This window comes from Propithecus coquereli, unplaced genomic scaffold, assembly GCF_000956105.1.
Source record: "Propithecus coquereli isolate 6110/MARCELLA unplaced genomic scaffold, Pcoq_1.0 Scaffold158, whole genome shotgun sequence".
NCBI lineage: Eukaryota > Metazoa > Chordata > Mammalia > Primates > Indriidae > Propithecus > Propithecus coquereli.
In genome coordinates, this window is record NW_012140302.1 from 3,359,820 (window position 1) to 3,380,366 (window position 20,547).

At 48.4% G+C, this 20,547-nt stretch overlaps 2 protein-coding genes across 3 annotated transcripts; both read left to right on the forward strand.

Moving 5' to 3' along the window:
* The first annotated feature begins 904 nt into the window (after positions 1-904).
* Positions 905-5,328, forward strand: TREM2 (triggering receptor expressed on myeloid cells 2). The gene is made up of 5 exons (XM_012640827.1): positions 905-1,012; positions 2,460-2,810; positions 4,159-4,240; positions 4,976-5,169; positions 5,265-5,328. Exons 1-5 carry the CDS (start codon positions 973-975, stop codon positions 5,279-5,281), a joined length of 684 nt encoding a protein of 227 aa, XP_012496281.1. The 5' UTR covers positions 905-972; the 3' UTR covers positions 5,282-5,328.
* Positions 5,329-8,643: 3,315 nt separating this feature from the next.
* Positions 8,644-13,352, forward strand: TREML1 (triggering receptor expressed on myeloid cells-like 1). 2 transcript variants are annotated; one of them, XM_012640834.1, is made up of 6 exons: positions 8,644-8,686; positions 8,867-9,199; positions 11,594-11,696; positions 12,046-12,131; positions 12,634-12,686; positions 13,038-13,352. In XM_012640834.1, exons 1-6 carry the CDS (start codon positions 8,644-8,646, stop codon positions 13,350-13,352), a joined length of 933 nt encoding a protein of 310 aa, XP_012496288.1. The 2 variants fall into 2 exon arrangements, with proteins under 2 accessions (XP_012496288.1, XP_012496289.1); XM_012640835.1 differs by lacking the exon at positions 8,867-9,199.
* The last annotated feature ends 7,195 nt before the right edge of the window (positions 13,353-20,547 follow it).

Consider the following 20,547-nt stretch of genomic DNA (forward strand, 5'->3'; position numbering starts at 1 on the left):
ACCTTAGTGCCTTTGCACATGCAGGGCCTGTGCCTGGATCACCCTTCATGGGGACGTGCACCTGTAGAAAAACACACCCCACCCCTGAACTCAAGGATGTGTCTCTCCTGTAGGATGACTGGGAGTTCAAGCGTGTGTGCACACAAGACAAATGCCAGGGCGAACACATGCACACTGGAGATGCCCAGCTGTGTAAAGGAGACAGAACTTGGGCAGGAAATTCCAGGTGGAAAAGTCTCTCGCAGACAGCCCATTTTCCTTTTTTTCTGCTAACTAGGGTAATAATAATAGTTAATATTTGCCGAGAGCTAACTGTGTGTCGGGCCCTGTTCAGAAGCACTTTACCTGTACTTGACTTATTCTATCCTCTCCATAACCCCATGCGCTATCCTTAGTCCCATTTCACAGATCCAGCTACTGAGCCACACAGGGGCTATGGACATGTGAGGAGGGAAGGACTTAAAGCCAGGCTGCCCTGCTACGGGGATGCCAGCCCCAGAGGGAAGGACTAGAGGGGCTAGGTGAGGGTCCTGGCCTCCAAGAGGAGCGGCTGCTCCCCCTCCCTTGAAAGGCTGGAACCAGAAAATGGCAGGGACTGCAGCTGGGGAGGTCTGAGCACGGCTGGGAGGACAGTGCTCTGCGAGGAGACCAAGCAGCTCTGTGCCCTGGCCAGCCCCGGGCACGCGGGGGCCACCCTGGCTGGCACCAGCAGGAGGGTGGGCTGGCTCCTCAGAGGTCTGGGATCCTGAGCCTCCCTCTGCCAGGGCCGCAGTGGCCGACTCCTCCTCCCCCGCCCCCGCAGCCCTCCCTGAATCATACAGCCAGACCCCAGTCCCGACTGTTGCTCAATCCCCGGGAGCCCAGTTCCTGTGGCAGCGCCTGATGTGCCTGATCCTCGCTTTTGTGCAGTCCGAGGGAAAGAGGAGATCTTGCACAAGGCGCCCTGTGTCTGCCCTCAGTGGGGAAGGCGGCATGGGGCCTCTCTGGCTGCTCGTCCTGCTCCTCGTCACAGGTAGGGTCCCGCCGCTCTCCGTGATGCCTTCTTTCCCTGTCCTTCCTGGAGCAAATGGTGGGGGCGTAGGGGGGCACTGAGCTGAACTAGGAAGGAGGTTGAAGCCCAAGCGCCCTATTCTGCACCCCTCACCTCCCTACCCTGCCCACATCCTTCACACCCTCCCTCCCTCCCCAGCGTCAAACCCACCGTCAGACTTTTCACCTGTGTGGACGAACAGGTGCTGGTGGACTCTGGCTGTATGGGAGGGACGCTCGGGCACTAGCTGGTAGCTGGGGGAAGTGGGGCGGCACTGGTAAGCACCCCTAAACTCATAAGCCACGAATTATGAGTCCCTAAAACTTGAAAGAGGAAAGAACCCAGGGCTGTCACTCTGCATCTCTGGGGCACTCCCTCCTTGCCCCGAGGGTCCTTTTGTCCTTTGCTCTTGATGAGAGGTGAGGGGGCTAAAGACTTCTGTCATTGAGTCAGGGGGATCGACACCCCAAATTCTTACAACTGACTTTGCACCTCTTGCTCCCCCAGAGCACTGGGCAAACCTGGGGGACCGGGGGACTGTCTTTCCTAAACAGTCTTGTTCTCACAGCTTCTCAGCTGGAGGTAGAGGGAGAAAGATGGGGTGTATTGGCCTGCCTGCAGGCAGAGGATGGACGGGGTGACGTGTGGAGCGGGACACTGTCTATCAGGTCTCTCTAGTTCCAAAAGGCAGGCCACCAGCTCCCCAGTGCTATCTTTCAAGTCTCTGTCACAGCAATGGTTGAGGATGGGGTGGAGGGGGCCTCAGAGGAGAAGCTGGAGCAGAGGGCTCTGGGTGGTTCCCCTGCAGCCCTGCCATGGCAATAGGCTGGTGCTCCAAGCCCATCTCCCCCACCCCAAGGAGGGTCCCCAAAATAGCAGCCACATGTATCCCCCAAAATAGCTCCGAGACAAGTCTTTCCTGAAAGGGGAACAAAGCCACAGAAATAGGGAAGCTGGAAGCTAAAGGTCAGGAGTGAGGAGAGTGCGGAGGTGGTACCAGTGTGGGCAGCTGCAGGGCAAGCCTGGTGGGGGGACAGGGGGCCCCAGCCTGGTCCCTGTAGAACCAGCCCCAGGCCTGCGAGGGCCATCTGCCCTGCTCTCAACATGCACAGGGGAGAGGGGAGGTCCAGGTGCATCTGCCAGGGAGGAGATAAGCAGAATAGAACTAAAGGAGATTTTAAGACCAAGTGTCTCTGTACATAGGCCCAGAGAGGGCCAGTTTCATGAGAATGCCGGATCCAGGACCCAGGTTTCCTGGTTCTGTTTCCCACAAACACATGCCTGCGCTGTGCCATCCTCTCCCAGCTTCTATGAAAACCTAAGCTCCTTAATGGCAGGATTTTGTCGTTTGGTTCACTGCATATAGTAGATGTTCGATAAATATTTGGAAATAAATGAATGAAGGAGTGAATGCGTGTCTTCTCCGCAGAGCTGTCCCGAGCCCACAACATCACAGTGTTCCTGGGCGTGGCGGGCCAGTCCCTGCAGGTCTCCTGCCCCTATGACTCCCTGAAGCACTGGGGGAGGCGCAAGGCCTGGTGCCGCCAGCTGGGCGAGGAGGGCCCGTGCCAGCGTGTGGTCAGCACACACAGCGTGTGGCTGCTCTCCTTCCTGAAGAGGCGGAACGGGAGCACAGCCATCGCAGATGATGCCCTGGGCGGCACCCTCACCGTCACACTGCGCAATCTTCAAGCCCACGACACGGGCCTCTACCAGTGCCAGAGCCTGCGTGGCAGTGAGGCCGACACCCTCAGGAAGGTCCTGGTGGAGGTGCTGGCAGGTGAGTGGGCAGCTGCTGCACCTCTGGCCTGCCTCTGGGACAGGCCCCATGTTTTCGGCCTCTGTGCAGGACCACCTTCTGGGCTCTCAAGGATCCTGGGGAAAACCCACAGTGTGGGTCTCGTCCCCCCACTTAGGGCCACCATGGATAGTTGTGCAGGTTGCTCACTGCACAAAGGGGCCAAAATGCAGCCTAGACTCCTTCTTCGCCAGGCTGGTGAGGGCTGCACTGCCTACAGAAAGGGCGTCTTTCTCTAATTTGCGCTGAGGCACTATCTGAGCCAGGCTTGGCCCTGCTCCCCAAACCGCTTTATCTATTCGACATCTGCTTAGTCTGTGAGGACCATAGGTGGTCCTTAAGGATGGGGAGATTAATTTATTTCCTCATCCAACCAAACAATGGCCCTATCAACATAAATTAAGCACCAACTGGGTACAGAAAAATGTCCCTAGAAAGGAACACTTGCTTGTGCTGTGCAACGTGCTCCACTTCTCTGGGCCTCTGTTTCCTCATCTTTAAGTGGAGACGATGATGTCTGTCCTGCTGACCCCACAGGGCTCCTGGGAGTTGTTGGGGGTTGGCGGGGGGGAGTGATACCCTGCTCTGAACCTCCTACTGTTGAACCGACTTGGGACTCTCATTCCTGGCTTGAGTAGGTGAGACAGGGCGGCTCCTTCCTACCCCTGTGCTTTGCGAGGGGACCATCCTCCGGGGAAGCCTTCTGCTTGAGTCACCAGAACACAGCTGTGTTCCACAGAGCAAACCTGGGGTCACAGATTCCTTGTCTGACTCCCCCTTTCCCAACTCCTATTCTTAATATAGCCCTTTCCCATGGAAATGAGGGTCCAGTGGTGTTTGCCTGCGGTGAGAGGCCAGGGGAGACTGCCACCCCTATACACAGACCCCACCTCCCCCACTTCTCTAAGGGGGAGCAGCAAAAGACATGCATTTTCAGCCCTTCAGGTTCTAAGGCTCAGCCGGCTCCCGAGAGGTGGCAGATAAACAACTATATAAAGTAACCCATGGCTTGCGTAGACAGCTTGACATGTCACCCAGGATCTTCAAGCGCATTCACGATTCCATTTGCCCTTCGCAGCCCCTGTTTGGAGGGAGGGTGGGAGTTGCAGGTACTGAGCTCTTGTGAGGTGCTGGGCACATCCAGAGGTGCCGGCGTTGGATCCTGGCAACCCTGGTATTGAGGAGGTGTTCTTAGCAGGTGAGGAAATGGAGGCTCAGAGAGATTAATGACTTCATCCACACAGGACCAGAGCCCCAGGGGTTCTCCCCGCTGGGGCCGGCTGCCTCAAGGAGGAGGGGGGCTGGATGCCCACAGCTCTGTCTCCCACAGAACCCCTGGCCTCTGGAGATCTCTGGGTCCCTGGGGAGTCCGAGAGCTTGGAAGATGTCCATGTGGAGCACAGCATCGGCAGGTATGGTGCTGGGCAGACGCCTGAGCAGACTTCCGCCCTGCAGAGCCCAGCACAGGGTGGAGGGTGGGGGTCCTGAACTGCAAATTCCAAGGCAGGTAAGAACTTGAAAAGGCCTGGATGTGTCTCGCCTAAACACCCCTCCAACCAGCCAGCACGTGTTGGTGTGACTGTGTCAATTGTCAGGATATTGAAGACTTCCCTGACAGTTTGTAAAGAGCCGCTGCTCAGAGACTTTTCAATAGGCAGCCTCCTGCCTCTCCCCTGGCAGCCCCCAAATGGGGATGTCTGTCCCCACAATTCAGCAATGACGGTAGTTTCAGTACTTTAGTATAAAACTGGGACTCCCAGACCCCTGCTCCTTTGATAGGACCAGAATCGGTTCTGACTGGTTCATGCCTGTGTCCCGGTGTTTAAAGCGTGTTGATGTAACACGCTGGGCGCACACTCGTGCACACTCCCCCACATGGCATGCCCCTGTGTAGGGCAGAAACTGCTTGGCGAGGGGAGGTGGCGTGTGTAAGGGCCCTCAGCAGGTTAGTGGCAGACCACGCCTAGAGCTCAGGTCTCCTGCTACAGGCCCCCCCAAGCCCCACAAAGCCCCAACCCAGGGCGGTCCAGGTGGGAAGGTATCCTGAACCCCTAGAAGCTCCTGGTTTCTCCGCTTCCCTCTTTGAGGGCAGATTCCAGTCTATGGGCCACCACAAGGCTCCCACCTGCCTTCCTTGTCTCTCCAAGGAGCACCTCGGCAGGAGAGACTCACTTCCCACCCACTTCCGTCCTTCTCCTCCTGGCCTGCATCTTCCTCATCAAGTTCCTGGCAGCTGGCAGCCTCTGGGCTGCAGCCTGGCGTGGGCAGAGGCCGGGGACACGTCCAGCCAGTGGACTGGACTGTGGTCGTGAGCCAGGGCACCAGCTCCAAGAGCTGACAGGTGAGCTCGCAGAGCACAGAGATGGCTGGGAGCGGCCCGGGCAGGGACAGGAAGTGGGGTTGAGAAGGGCCACGTGATCACTCAGACTGTTGCAGGGCTGAGAGACCCTTGAGAGAAGAGGATGGGAGGAGAAGCCCAGGACAGGTCCAGCCAGGGGCCACCCCAGCGGGCACACTTGCCCCTCGGCTACCAAGACTCCTGGTTCTGCTCTGGCAAGAGGCCACTCTGCCCGCACCCTGCTTGTCCTGGCTCCTGGAAGCTGGGACTTGTGTGTATGGGGGTTGGGTGGAGGGTTGGGAAGATCATCTGTCAACTTCTGGGCATTGCACATTGAACACTCACGAATAAATTCAAACCTTGTATTAAACTGGATGGTTTGGGATTTCTCTTTTCTATAGGGCTAAGAGAAAGAATTTGGATGACGAAAAGACAAAAGAGCTGGCTGCCTGGGGCCTAGCGCCTTAGGAGACCTTGTCCTTCCATCCTCGCAGGCTCCAATCCAGCAATCAATCTCTTTCTTCTCTCTCCTCCCCTCCCTAGATCTGGCCGCCAAGTCCTGCCTCCCTCTCTGGAATGTGTCCTCCCCTTGCGGCCTCCTGCTGCCGTTCACCCTCTTTATCATCTTCCCTTGGGTTTCCCTGCCCCAGGCCACCTCCACCTGAACCCCCTTCCACCCCCCACCATTCACGGCCACCCAGCTCCCAGCTGACTCACCCTCCACCTCCTTAGAGCTTTGCTCTCGCCACGTTACTTCCTCTCCAGAGAAACGACAAGGGCTTGAGTCACAGGGTGCAGCATATCAGAGCTGGGAGTTGAAGGCTCAAGCCCCTCATTATAAAAAGGGGAAACTGAGGCTCAGAGGGAAAGGGACAGACTTACCTGAGGTCCCCACTAGAGCCTGGAAATCCAAATTTCAATTTGCATTCAAGTGCTCTTCCCTCTACTTGTTTAGTCAACAAATATCCTTTGGAGCATCTCGTGTGTGCAGGGACGACGCCGGGAATACCACAGTGAACGGGACAGGCAGCGTTCTGGCCACACGTGCTAGGGGGAGAAGGGAAACAGACAGTAAGCACAGGGAAAAGGGAAATCTGATAGTGTGTTAGAAGGCAAAACGTGCTGAGGGGAAAACTAAAATAAAGCAGGGCTGAGAGTCCTGGCATGCGGGAGGAACCGGGTGATGCCATTTCGAACAGGGTAGCTGGAAGGCACCAGCTGGGAAACACCAGCAGGAGCTGAGGAAGTGACCCAGGAGGACGTCAGGCCAGGCCTATCCAGGCCACAGGGAGAGCCGGACAGCTTCAGCACACACCCGCCCTGGCCAAGAGGAAGGGTGAAGCGGGGGAGAGACTTCTCGAGGGTGAGCTGCAGGGAAGAGGAGGAAACCAGTCGGGCTCTCCGTGCTGGACCGCAGGGAGGTAGAGGCCCAGGAGGCCCTTCAGCCATGGCCACATGTGGCTGCTTAGCTACCCAGCCTGGGCTTGGGCACCTGGGGCTGTGGATCGAGAGGGAGCCCCTAACCCTGCTCTCAAGTTCCAGCCCCACTTTGGCAAGTCACTCCTCCCCTCATCCCCAGCCATGCCCAGCCCTGACCTGCACACTTCCAACCTCGACTGCTCCGCTGCCTCCTGCCCTGCAGCTGTGGGGCTCCGGTCCAGCCTGTGTTTCCTTGGCCTCTCTGACTCGGCAGCACTTACGCTGCCTCAGTTTGTCCTGGGGCAGTGGCCTCCTTCCCACAGATCCAAGGCACAGTGTAGGCACCAAGACGGAGTCGAGCCTGAGCTAAGCCTTCTCCACCTACCCCTGCCCTACTTGCGGGCACCAATGCTGATGAGACGGCCATGGGAAGCTCCCTGGGGCATGCCTGGCACCCGAGCAAGGTGGCTGCCATCAGTCCTAGCCCAGCACGGAGCTTTCCTCCTCTTGGGAGCTCGGCCTTTTCTCCTTCCCACTCCACCATGCCAGAGACACCCACGTCTGGATTGGAGTCACCTTTGGGATCCCTGCCTTGGACTCTCTGGGGGGCACACTGGACTGAAGGGGAGTGGGGTCATTTGGTCTCAGATTTCAACTCTGCCTCCTTCTAAGGCACCTTGGGCACGTTCTCAAGCCCTCTGAGCCTCAGGGTCCTTGCCTGATAAAGAAATAAACAAATACCCCCTCCGCCTTTGCAGGGCTTTTTGTGAGAGGTTGAAAGACATGACATTTGTGAGAGCGCCTGGCCAGTTATTTGGGGCATAGTAGGTCCTCGATAAACACCGATTTCCTCCGTCTAATGCCCAACAACATGATGCCTCCTTGAAGGCCTGGATCTTGCCTGGTCACCTCTGTCCCCATGCCCAGCAGTGGACCTTATCCCTTTGAAGCAGGGAGAGACAGAGAGAGCGAAAGAGAAAGGGGAACTTTACTCCGAAATGTAAAAATTTCTTCTCCCCTCTGGATGTCACACTGTCCCCAGCTTTTTAAGGCACGTTTGCTATTCAGTCATCCTCGAACAAAGCTTGTCAGTGCCCTTTACTCAGAAGGTCCAGAACATGAAGAAATGTGAAAATATTCCTGGAGAATTGTCTCCCAACAGAGAAAATAGCGCATTCATGAAACAAAAATTGTGCACCATGAGTAAGAAATTCTCGGAGAATAAGAGATCTTGTCTCATGAATTTAAAATATTAAAGGATAGAATTTTAAAAGACAATAATAGAAGGGATGGAAGAAAAAGATGAGGAAATCCCCTAGAAGGCAGAACAAAATGGACAAAAAGATGGAAAATAAGAGAGAAAAGATACCAAAATAAGATGAATATATGACATTCAATATCCAACTAATTAAGGACTTGCAGAAAAACTGGGTGAGGGGAGAAAATGGGGGAATAATTATCAAAGACATAGTCTGTTTCCCAGAACTGAAGAACGTGGATCCAAATGGAACGGTCTGGAGCGCCCAGGACAACTAAGAAAGACAGACCGGGTCCAGGGCACACGGTGGGAGCGGAACTTCCTGTGCAAGGCTGTGCTGCAGGAAGGACAATCTTCTGAAGGCCTGGGGTGGGGTGAGGGGTGGGCGCTCATAACGAATTTAGAACTAGAATGGCCTTGGGCCAGGGGCAGGACACGTTACCTTCCTCCGTTGCAGCTCTGCACCCTCGGATTCTATATTTGGAAGACCCAGAAGATCATCTTTCTCCTTTCTCTCTTGCCCCCCACTTGCCGGGATCTTCCTCTACCTCACCCCTTAGCTGTCCCCCCAGCCCCTGCCTTTCCTGTCCCTACCCTCAGACGCTGTTCCTGAGCACCAAGCCAAACAGGGTTTGGAAGTGCTTCCTATCCCCACCCCTGGAGTTCCCACCAGGCCCTGTCTCCCACTCCGTGGTCACCGAGGGCCCCACGTGACTGCCTGAGGCAGATGTTTCCTGCCCCCAGGGGAGTGCTGTGTCAGTGCCCGGGCAAGCCCCTCGCTGACATCTCTCTGCCCAGCCATGGGCCCTCACCTGCTCCTGCTGCTGCTCCTGGGCCTGGAAGGTAAGGTTCAGAAGGAGCTGCCCCTCTGGGCCCCATATACTCAGCCCACGCCCAGGAGCAATTGATGCCCTTGTGGGTGCCACAGCCACATCTGTAGGTCCCTGTGTCCCTATATTAGTGGGCGGGCTGGGAGGTGCCCCCAGCTCCTGCCCAATATTGCCGCCTCCTTTCCTTCCCTAGGTCGGGGCTTGGCTGGCAGCCACCCCGAGGTGCTGCAGGCCCCCGTGGGGAGCTCCATTCGGGTGCAGTGCCGCTACCGGCCTCAGGATGTCAAGGCTCGCAAGGTGTGGTGCCGGGTCTCGCCAGAGGGGTGCCAGCCCCTGGTGTCCTCAGGCGTGGATCGCACAGCCCCAGGGAGCAGGCACACCTTTCTCACCGACCTGGGTGGGGGCCTGCTGCAGGTGGAAATGGTCTCCCTGCAGGAGGAGGATGCGGGGGAGTACGGCTGCGTGGTGCACGGAGCCGCCGGGCCCCAGACTGTGCACAGAGTCTCTCTGGAGGTGCTCCCTCCAGGTAAGTTCTCCCAGGCCAGCAACTGCCCCTCTGACCCACCCTCCCTGCCCCCACCTATCGCCAGGGCCCTTGGGAGCCCCTGGGGGAAGAGGCACTGGGAGGAGATATCCTTTTGACAGCTCTGCAGGGCCCGGAAACCAAATTGCTTGGGAAGTCTGAGATAAACCAGCTGAAAACCATTCCCTCCCCTCCCATACACACAGGCTCCCCTCAGGAAGGCTTGGCCTCCTCCTACCCCATGGCCTCAGCTGCATCTTCCAGCATTTTCGACATACTCGAGGCTACCTTTATGTTCTACTTAGAAATGTTTTAGACAAAGTTGAATCTGGGCGTATAAACTGAAATTAATTTGTATAGCTTCCAGTTTTTTATTGCTCTCTTAATGGGTTTGATGGCTTAAAATGACTGAATTTGTATCTTAATTAATTTCGTAAGTCTTCAATGAACATCCAGTATGTCTCACCTACAGGCAGGATACATTCAATGCCTGAATTACTTCAATGCCTTCAGTTTTAAAAAGGAGAAAAGTATCATTAGTATAGAAGCCGATATTCTCAACTCTATTTTCAGTATAAAAAAACATGTTACAATTTACAGGTTTCATTCTCACCACCTTTGCCTTTTAGCATTTATTAAATGCTAGAAAGCATTTATTCAAAGAAAATTTTTAAATATTAAAAAAATTATTTTCAGAAAAATGGGATATTCTAATAAAAAGGGGGGTGAGGGTCTGTCTGGAGGGAAAATGGTCAATTACCTGAAGCAGAGACTGCTACCACTTTGATGAATGCTGGCAATTTTTCATCTTTAGGTCTTCCTTTTCTCAAGTAACTGTGCCCAATCCCCAAATAATGAAGTTAAGATAGTCATTTTCCCTTCTCTTGGTTTTTCCTTCTAAATAAGAGGGAAGACTAAGTTGTCATTAAAATTCTTGTCATCTCAAACCCATGATTATTATTTTATATTATAAATATACTCCTGTTAATCCTTGTCATCCTTTGTCCTCCTTGTTCCTTAATACTCTGAGCTACTAAACTCAAGGTTTTAACTCCCTAAAAGGCAAATTGTGACAAGATGAGGCTCACTGGGAAGAGGAGGCTGGGGTTCAGGGAACCTAGAGCCCCAGCCCGCTGCAATGGGACAGGCGTGGTGGAGGATGGTGTTCAGGCAGGGAAGTGGAGCATGGTTTTCAGGGAACGTGTGCCTTGCAGTTCAGGCGAGCCTTAAGCTTCAGAGGGGGTCATCTAAGGTGGCCCAATAGGCACCAGGAGGGCAGGACATGTGCAGCAAGATGGGGGCCACAGCGCTTCCAGTTCCTTGTGTGGCATAGGGTGAGGAATAGGAATGGTGAATCTCTCAAGATCAAGATCAAGAAGGTCCGGTGGGGCCGGGCGCTGTGGCTCATGCCTGTAATCCTAGCACTCTGGGAGGCTGAGGCAAGTGGATCGTTTGAACTCAGGAGTTTGAGACCAGCCTGAACAAGAGCGAGACCCCATCTCTACTAAAAATAGAAAAGAAATTAGCTGGACAATTAAAATACACATATAGAAAAAAAAATTAGCTGGGCATGGTGGCGCGTGCCTGTAGTCCCAGCTACTCGGGAGGCTGAGGCAAGAGGATCGCTTGAGCCCAGCAGTTTGAGGTTGTTGTGAGCTAGGCTGACGCCACAGCATTCTAGACCGGGCAACAGAGTGAGACTCTGTCTCAAAAAAAAAAAAAAAAAGGTCTGGAGGGACTGGCCAGCTTCCTAAGACAAATCTTCAGGCCCGGAGAAACCAACCCTGAGTCCTGCTGCCAGAAGTCAAACACATTGTAGGGATGACAGAAGCCTCGTCCCCAGACTGAGTCTCAGGATCCCAGCAAGGCTCTCAGCAAGGGTCAGGGCTGGCCCGCAGTTCCTTAAATCCCGAGGGCAGAGCTCAGGGTGAGGCTCAACCAGCCTGCAGGTGGGGTTACAGGTTGCAAGTATGTGGAGAGTCCACATGTGAGATGCATGAGAGCCAGGAGCAAGGTCTCCATGAGGAGGCCAGCGGTAGAAACCTACTCAGGGTGGGAGGGGAGGTGGGTGCAGGGGCGAGGGGTGGAGCAGGTAAAGCAGAAGTACGGGGGGTGGGGGCTGGTGGTGGAGGGGGAAGTGGGTATATTCACAAGCAGGTAAAGACATAAACAGTTGGTGCCATTGCCTGACCTGCGGGATGAGAGGCCCCTGAGGGACATCCCCAGCCACCCTGTCTTTGTGTTTCTTCGTGGGGACCTCTCCTTCTGTGGCTCCACCTCCCCAGTCCCTCAGACCTCCACAGGCCATCACGGACTGCCCATGGGGATGCAGCCATTGAATGTTTCCTTCCGACTCAGTTCCTGGCCTGAGAGAGGAGGAGGAGGAGGAGGAGGCAGAGATGGAGGAAGAGACACATAAGATGGGCAGCCGGGCTGAGGACCCCTTCTCAGGCCCTGCAGGCAGTGCCAGCCCTTCAGAACCCAGCCAGGATGAGAAGAGGTACTGACAAGACTGGATCTGGGGGGCCGGGAGAAGGGTGGTGGTGAAGATAGTGGCCTATTCAGAGCTCCGACTAAATCAAGGGGAAAAACTTGTGATTCCTTCCACGCCAAGGGGAACTTCTGGACAGATAGACAGAGACACACCACTCTATCCCAGTTTAGCAATGAGCAGTTGTCCCTTCATCCTGGTGGATCTTCAGCCAGGATACCCTGATGTGTCCCCCTTCTGTCCTGCCTGAGTCTTCACCAAGAATGTGATGATCCTTCTGCCACTGCTCCAGGGCCCCTGGCCAGCAGCTCCCCACAGGGTTTGGGGCTAAGCCTACCTCCCCCTTTCTGCCCCTCAGCATCCCCTTGATCTGGGGTGCCGTGCTCCTGTTGGGCCTGCTGGTGGCGGCAGTGGTGCTGTTTACTGTGATGGCCAAAAGGAAAGGTAGGTAGCTGTCTATCCTCCTATCCCAGCCTGGCCCTGCCCGTCCTATATCAACCATTTTGTAGGTGAGGCCAGGAGTCGAGGTCCGATCTCCCTACAGATGGACTTGTCTGGCCTTTAGTCAAGGCCCCCACACCTGAGAGTTCCCAGGGCTGAGAGGTGGAGTGGGGGAAGGAGATTCACTGGGAGCAGGCCTGGGGAAAGTCAGGAATCAGAAAGGGTGGGGCAGTGGGATGGGAGGAGAGGTGGTGGAGGAGGTGGGGGAAAGGGTTTTGGGAGGTTGGCTGAGCGTCGAGGCAGACCGGAGCAGTAAGTGGGTCAGGGGGAGACTCAGGGCAGTCTGGGGTGGGGGCTGGAGAGACAGGGGTTAAAGGTTTGGCAGTGGAATGGGGAAGGTGAGTCTGTACTAGCAAAGGGATTTCAGAGGTTTCAGAGGGGAGCGAGGGGTGGGCTTTGAGCCAACCATGGAAGCAGACTGTGCTGCTTTCGTCTGTCTTGCCAGGGAACAGGCTTGGTGTCTGTGGCCGATTCCAGAGCAGCAGAGTTTCAGGCATGGTAAGAGGCTCTGCAGGCCCCCAGCCAAATCCCCCAGACCTTTCATCATCATGCTCACTGAGAGGTCCCAGGATGATGGGGTAATGAAAGGACTGGGACCCAGCTGGGGTCCAAGCCCTCTTCCTAAATGCTATAAACTTGGCACTCATGATCTCCCTTAGTATCGCACCTTCCCAGATTTGGGGAGAAACTTGGAGCTTGGAAATCCTCAAAGTGAAGCCCTCTTGCCCATTGACACTCAGGATTCAAGAGCTAGATCCAGTGTGGTCCTGAGCTTCCTGCCTGGGCTTCCCTGGGAGTTGGGGCAGAGGGAGGCACTCTCTTTGCCTGATTTGCTTGCTTTTGTTACAGGGCCCCTCTTCAGTGGTCCACCACATCAGTGACTCTGGACTGGCTGCTGAATTGCCTTTGGATGTACCACATGTTAGGCTTGACTCGCCACCTTCCTTTGACAATACCACTTATACCAGTTTACCTCTTGATCCTCCATCAGGGAAACCTCCACCCCCACCCCCACCCTCATTGCCCCCTCTGCCTCCCAAGGTCCTAATCTCCTCCAAGCCTGTAACATATGCCACGGTCATCTTCCCAGGAGGGGACAAGGGTGGAGAGGCCTCCTGTGAGCCAGCCCAGGATCCACCTGACAGTCAAACTGCATCCAGCTAAGCTGCTCGCCATGCTATAAACTCATGAAGACCATCCCTGGGGGTTCTGTGCATCTATCCATCCAGCTCAGGCCCTAGATCCTTAGAATATCTGGGAAAATAGGGACTTTAAGATCTAACCTAATGTCTTGACTTTACTTAAAGGGAAAGTGATGCTCAGATATGACTGAAATGTCTTGGGGAAGCCTCTCATGTTGGTTCTTCTGCCACTACGGGCTGGGCCAAATAAACCCTAATGATGATACGTGAATGCTTAGTGGCTGAATGGGGAAGGAAAGGGCCCAAGTTTGACTAATCACTTGGCTCGTGAACTGAATAGGCTCTGGTCCAGAGTTTGTGCTCCATGGTCTCCTGTCTGTCTCACCAGTGAGGAAGTGGTTTCCTTCCATGGTCATGACACTACGATGTTTGATTCAAGGGACATCAAAAAGTCTCCTTCAAAAGTATTTTCTGGCTCTCCCATGATGACTGAAAGCAGATTCATTTGCTTGAGTCAAGAAAGTTCTTTGGCTTTCTGCTCTGTACCTTGTGAACAAGTGACATCTTATGCTGTGACAGCATATGTTGGGGTAGGTGGGGGGGGCAGGTTAAAGGTAAAGGAGATGCAAGACAGATGGGGTGTGAGAGGTAGGACTGAAAAAAAGCAGGAGTAAGGACAGAAACAGAAATAGACATGTCTGTTCCCTCACAGGACAAAGCACAGGAGATAAAAGACTTTTGCAGATAACAGTCTTACCAGAACTGGCTGTCTCTCAACTGGGTGGGCATCTGGTAGCACTGTTCTCTTTGGCTTGAACTCTGGAGCCTGGGAAGAGCCCAGTGGGGAAATGCATTGGGGGTAGGGGGAGGGGAATAGTGAGGGTGTGGCTATGGTCAAGTGTAAATGAAAGCTAGTCCAGGCTGGGGGTGCAAAGAGATTTTAAGGACCCTGCAAGAATATCTTCTGAAACTGTTCAATTTGAAAATATAGTTGGCCCTTTGTACCCATGGATTCTACATCCATGGATTCAACCAACTGTGGATGGAAAATATTTGTAAAAAAAAAAAAAAAAAAAAAAGATGGCTGTGCCTGTCCTGTACTTACCAGGTACAGACTTTTTTTCTTGTCATTATTCCATAAACAATACAGTATAACAACTATTTACATAGCATTTATATTGTATTAGATATTATAAGCAATCTAGAGATGTTTTAAAGTATATGGGAGGATGTGTGGATGTGTGGTTACCTGCAAATACCACACCATTTTATATAAGGAACTTGAGCTTCCATAGATTTTGGTATCTGCAGGGGACCCTAGAATCAATTCCCCATCCCACTCTCCAAGATAACGAGAGATGAATGTATTCGCTCATATTGGGATGAGATGTCCAGGAACCTAGTATTGTTACAATCATGGAGAGTTAGGCAAAAAGAGGTTTTCACCATCTGGAGGGACCCTAAGTTTGGCCTAGGCACCTCAGGAGGAGGGACAAGAGTCTGTGCCCTGGGCTCCAGGCTGTGCTAGCCTAGTGATGCTATTTTTAGGGAGCTCTGGCAGGATGTTCTGAGCATTCCCTGATAAGTGTCTCAGCTTGTGACAGAACCTAAGTTTTACTTCTGTCCCTTGTGGAGGCAGCAGCTATCAAGTTGCCCATCAATCAACTAAGCCCTCACTTTCCCTGGCTAAAATGATTGGGGACTGTCTGGTGGGGAGCTGGGAAAGGGCAGAAGAAGGGCAAAATAAAGCCTGAAAAGAACCCTCTGGGAAAAACTTACCTGGGTGTGAATGTATTTAGAATGTTTTAGAACCTGACAGAAGTAAGAAGCATATCTAGCAGTACAAAGGAAAATACTAAGGAAAATAATATAATCAACTGAGTGGCGGGAAAGAAGAAATATATAAATTCCATCATTGCTTATGGTAGAAAGTCTATGAATACCACCAAAGTCATAGTTATAAAAGTAACTTCTAAGATAAAAATACTGACCTTCTAAATTTTTTCATAAGAAACACATGCAATGCAAAGCAAAGAAAATTCAGGTGACATGGTGAGATGACCTTTCTATAACAGAACTTTTGGAATTTAGCTAAGAAGTACTCAGGGGAAAACTCACACTCTTTAACAACAATTAAGCATTTTACTCAAATAGCTAATTTTAAAAGAGAAAAATGATATAATACATAAGTAAAAGAATTGACTCTTTGAAATGAAATGAAATAAAGGAAACAAAGTATTAGGTAACTTACTCAAGAAGGGTGAATAAGAAATGACATAAAGGAAACAAGACAGCTGCAAAGACAATGAAAAAAATAATGAGGGTTATTTTTGTGCTGGGGCTAGGAGTATTGATGGAGTGGGAATGATGGTAAAGGGGACTGAAAGAACTTTTTTTGATGGAAATGTGTTCTCTATCATGATTGTGCATGGGTTACATGGGTGTATACATTTGTGAAAACTCATCATTAAAATGGATGCATTTTCTTATATGTAAATAATATTTTGATAAAGTTGACTTAAAACAATACTCGAAAGACCATTGGGGAATAGTTAAAATAATCGTAGAGAGGAAAAAGTTCTTTAAAGTATGACATAAAACTCAAAAGCCATAAAATAAATTCACAGTTACATATAAAATTGATATGTGACAGAGTAAGAACCTTTGAAAATTCTCTCCTCCAAAAAGCAACAAGAAAACTGCCAAAAATAGTAAGAATAAACTTTTTCAGAACTCCGGAAATTAAACAAAGGCTTGCATTAATTCAGGGAATGTTTATTCAAGAAAAAGGCCTCCCCCCACTTACCTGATTTAAAAGACAACTTTATAAAGTAACAATTATAAATCTAAATCTAAATTAAATTAAATTAAAATGATTTATTTAAAACAACAGAAGACATGAGGAATAGGGGGAAAAGACATAAGATAAGTAGAAAACAAACAACAAAATGGCAGAAATAAATCCAACTGTATAGTACTTACATTAAATGTAAATGGATTAAACATTCTAATTAAAAAGCAGAGACTGGCAGAATGGATTAAGAACACACGATCCAACTATATGTTGCCTACAGGAAACAAACTTTAATTTAAAAACACAAGTTACTTGTACCCCATGAATATATGCAAATAAAAACACTTGAAAAAATTTAAAATAAAACACACAAGTTGGTTGAAAATAAAAGAATAGAAAAACACATGCTATGCAAACTAACTAAAGAGAACAGGAATGATTAGACCAATATCAGACAAAATAGACATTAATATAAAGACTGGTACTAGAGACAAAAAGAACATTTTATAAGGATAAAAAGGTCAATCCATCAAGAAGATATAACAATTATAAGTACAAGTGCATGTAAAAACAGGATTTCAAAATACATGAAACCAAAACAGACAGAATTAAAGGAAGAAATAGACAATTAAGCAGTAATAGTTGAAAACTTCAATAGCCCACTTTTGATAATGGATAAAACAGGCAAACAGAAGATCAGCAAGGAAATAATAGACATGAAAAACCTCTATAAACCAACTAGACCCAATACACATTTATAGAGCACTCCACCCAACAACAGTGGAATACACATTTCTCTCAAGTGTACATGCATCATGCTCTAGGATAGACCATATTAGGCCATAAACAAGTATCAATAAATTTAAAAGCATTAAAATTATACAAAGTATGTTCTTTGACCATAATGGAATGAAATTAGAAATCAATAACAGAAGTAAAATTTGGAAAGTCACAAATATATAAAAATTAAATAAAACACTCTTAAATAACAAATATGCTAAAGAAATCATAAAATAAATTAGAAATACTTTGAGATAAATATAAATAGGACATACCAAAACTTATGAGATGCAGCAAAATCAGTTCTTAGAATAAAATTTATAGCTTTAAACACCCATATTAAAAAAGAAAGATCTCAAATTAATAACCTAAACTTTCTCCTGAATCAACTAGACAGAAGAGCAAACTAAACCCAAAATAAGCAGAGGGAAAGAAATAAAAAAGATCAAAGCAGCAATAAATGATATAGAGAACAGAAAAACAATAGAACAAACCAACAAAACCAAGAGTTGGTTCATTGTAAAAAGCACCAAAATTGACAAAACTTTAGCTAGACTGGCCAAGAAAAAGAGACTCAAATAACTAAAACCAGTAATGAAATTGGAGAGAGAACTACTGACATTATGAAATAAAAAAAGAATATGTGGGCATACTATGAACACCTGTATACCAACAAATTAGGTAACCTAGATGAACTGGACAAATTCCTAGAAAGACACAAACTGTTGAAATTGACTCAAGAAGAAATAGAAAATCTGAACAGACCTATAACAAGTAAAGAGGTTGAATTAGTAATCGAAAACCTTCCCACAAGGAGGAGGCCCAGATGGCTTCACTGGCGAATTCTACCAAACATTTAAATAATTTAAAAGCCAATTATTTACAAATTCTTCCAAAAAAAAAAAAAAGAGGAGGGAATACTTCCCAACTCATTTTATGAAGCCAATATTACTTTAATACAAAATCCAGACAAAGACATCACAAGAAAAGAAAGCTACAAACCAATGTCCCTTATGAATGGAGATGTAAAAATCCTCAATGAAATACTAGCAAATAGAAAATAGCAACACAGAAAAAGGATTATGCACCATAACAAAGTGAGATTTATCCCAGGAATGCAAAGTCGATATCACATATAAGAATCAATCAATGTGATATACCATGTTAATAGATAAAGGACAAAAATCCACAGGATCATCTCAATAAATGCAGAAAAAGCATTTGACAAAATCCAATACCCCATTATGAGAAAAACACTCAACAAACTTGGAATAGAAGGGAATTTCCTCAAGCTGATAAAGGGCATCTATGAAAAGCTCATAGCTAAGATCACACTTTAAAGGTGAAAGACTGAAAGCATTCTCTCTAAGACTGGGAATAAAACAGGATGTCCACTCTTGCTGTTTTTATACATTGTACTGGAGGTTCTAAAAAAAGACAATTAGGCAATAAAAAGAAATAAAAGGATTCCAGATTTAAAAAAAGAAGTAAAATTATTTATGTTCAGATGATATGATCTTGTACATCTAAAATTCTTCTGAAATCCACAAAAAAATTTAGAGCTAATAAGTTCAACAAAGTTTCAGGGTACAAAATCAATATACAAAAGTCAGTTATATTTCTATACACTCACAATGAATAATCAAAAAATAAAATTTAGAAAATAATTCTCTTTATAATAGTACCAAGAATAATAAAATATTTAGGCATAAATTTAACAAAAGAGGTATAATACTTATACATTGAAAACTACAAAACATTATTAAAATAAATTAAAGAGGACCTAAAAATATGGAAAAGCTATCCCAGTTTCACAGAAGACTTAATCTTGTTAAGATGGTAAATTTTCCCTGAATTAATCTATAGATTTGATGCAATCCCTATCAAAATTATAGCTGTCCTTTTTGCAGAAATTGACAACCTAAAATTTATATGTAAATGTAAGGGAATCGAATAGCCAAACCAATCTTGTAAAAGAAGAATAAAGTTGGAGGATTAACGCTTCCTGATTTTTTTTTTTGAGACAGGGACTCACTCTGTTGCCTGGGATAGAGTGTAGTGACATCATGATAGGTGCAAGCGATCCTTCTGTCTCAGCCTCCTGAGTATCTGGGACTACAGGCACACACCACCATGCAAAGCTAATTTTTCTATTTTTATAAGAGTAGAGATGGGGTCTCGCTCTTGCTCAGGCTGGTCTTAAACTTCTGACCTCAGGCGATCCTCCTGACTTGGCCTCCCAAAGTGCTAGGATTACAGGCATGAGCCACTGTGCCCAGCCAACACCTCCTGATTTTAAAACTTACTACAAAGCTAGTACCATACAGTCTTGATTATTATCGCTTGCACCTATCATGACATCACCACACTCTACCCCAGGCAATTTCTGGGGGATGGACACGCTTGAAGCTCTGACTTGGGTGGTGATGGTTGTACTGCCTTGCAAATATACTAAAAATCACTGAATTACATACTCTAAAAGGGTAAATTTTATGTTCTGTGAGTTTTAAAAGGGAATGCAAAGAAAAAAAAAGGAAAGAAGGATATGGGACATATATACTATTGCTTGCATGTACATAGAATAATTTTGCAAGGACACACAAGTAATACTGATTACTTCTGGGGAGGGCAGCTGGTGGATGGAGGACAGGAATGGGAAGGGGTTTTCGCTGTCACACACTTCTGTTCCTTTCGAATTTTGTACCACATAAATGTAATATCTATTTTTATTTTATTTATTTATTTTTAACTTCAGCATATGAGGGTACAAATGTTTAGGTTATGCATATTGCCTTTGCCCCACCCGAGTCAGAGCTTCAAGCGTGTCCATCCCCCAGACGGTGCGCACCACACCCATTAGGTGTGAATATACCCATCTCCTCTCCCCCACCACTTGCCTGACACCTGATGAATGTTATTACTATATGTGCACTTAAGTGTTGCGAGTGTATAGAAATATATACTCTTGGGATATACATTGGATATACATCGGAAATATACATTCTTGGGATACTTCACTTAGTAGAATGGGTTCCAGCTCTATCCAGGATAATACAAGAGGTGCTATGTCACCATTGTTTTTTGTGGCCGAGTAGAACTCCATGGTATACATATACCACATTTTATTAATCCACTCATGTATTGATGGGCACTTCAGTTGTTTCCACATCTTTGCAATTGTGAATTATGCTGCTATAAACATTTGGGTGCAGGTGTCTTTTTTATAGAATGTCTTTTTGTTCTTTTGGGTAGATGCCCAGTAATGGGATTGCTGGATCAAGTAGTTCCACTTATAGCTCTCTGAGGTATTTCCATATTACTTTCCACAGAGGTTGTACTAGTTTTCAGTCCCACCAGCAGTGTTTGAGTATTCCTGTCTCTCCACATCCACACCAACATCTATTGTGTTGGGACTTTTTGATAAAGGCCATTCTCACTGGAGATAAGTGATATCTGATTGTGGTTTTGATTTGCACTTCCCTGATGATTAGAGATGTTGAGCATTTTTTCATATATTTGTTGGCCATTAGTCTTATCTTCTTTTGAAAAGTTTCTGTTCATGTCCTTTGCCTGCTTTTTGATAGGGTTGTTTGATTTTTTTCTTGCTAATTTTCCTGAGTTCTGTACAGATTCTAGTTATCAG

What these genes read in the sequence shown, in the direction of transcription:
- TREM2 (XM_012640827.1), top strand. Translation starts at nt 973, where the DNA reads ATGGGGCCTCTCTGGCTGCTCGTCCTGCTCCTCGTCACAG. An exon ending in CGTCCTGCTCCTCGTCACAG is followed by an intron (nt 1,013 to 2,459) that starts GTAGGGTCCCGC and finishes TCTTCTCCGCAG; the next exon opens with AGCTGTCCCGAGCCCACAAC. An exon ending in GTGGAGCACAGCATCGGCAG is followed by an intron (nt 4,241 to 4,975) that starts GTATGGTGCTGG and finishes TGTCTCTCCAAG; the next exon opens with GAGCACCTCGGCAGGAGAGA.
- TREML1 (XM_012640834.1), top strand. Translation starts at nt 8,644, where the DNA reads ATGGGCCCTCACCTGCTCCTGCTGCTGCTCCTGGGCCTGGAAG. An exon ending in TCTGGAGGTGCTCCCTCCAG is followed by an intron (nt 9,200 to 11,593) that starts GTAAGTTCTCCC and finishes AGGAGGAGGCAG; the next exon opens with AGATGGAGGAAGAGACACAT. An exon ending in TGTGATGGCCAAAAGGAAAG is followed by an intron (nt 12,132 to 12,633) that starts GTAGGTAGCTGT and finishes CTGTCTTGCCAG; the next exon opens with GGAACAGGCTTGGTGTCTGT.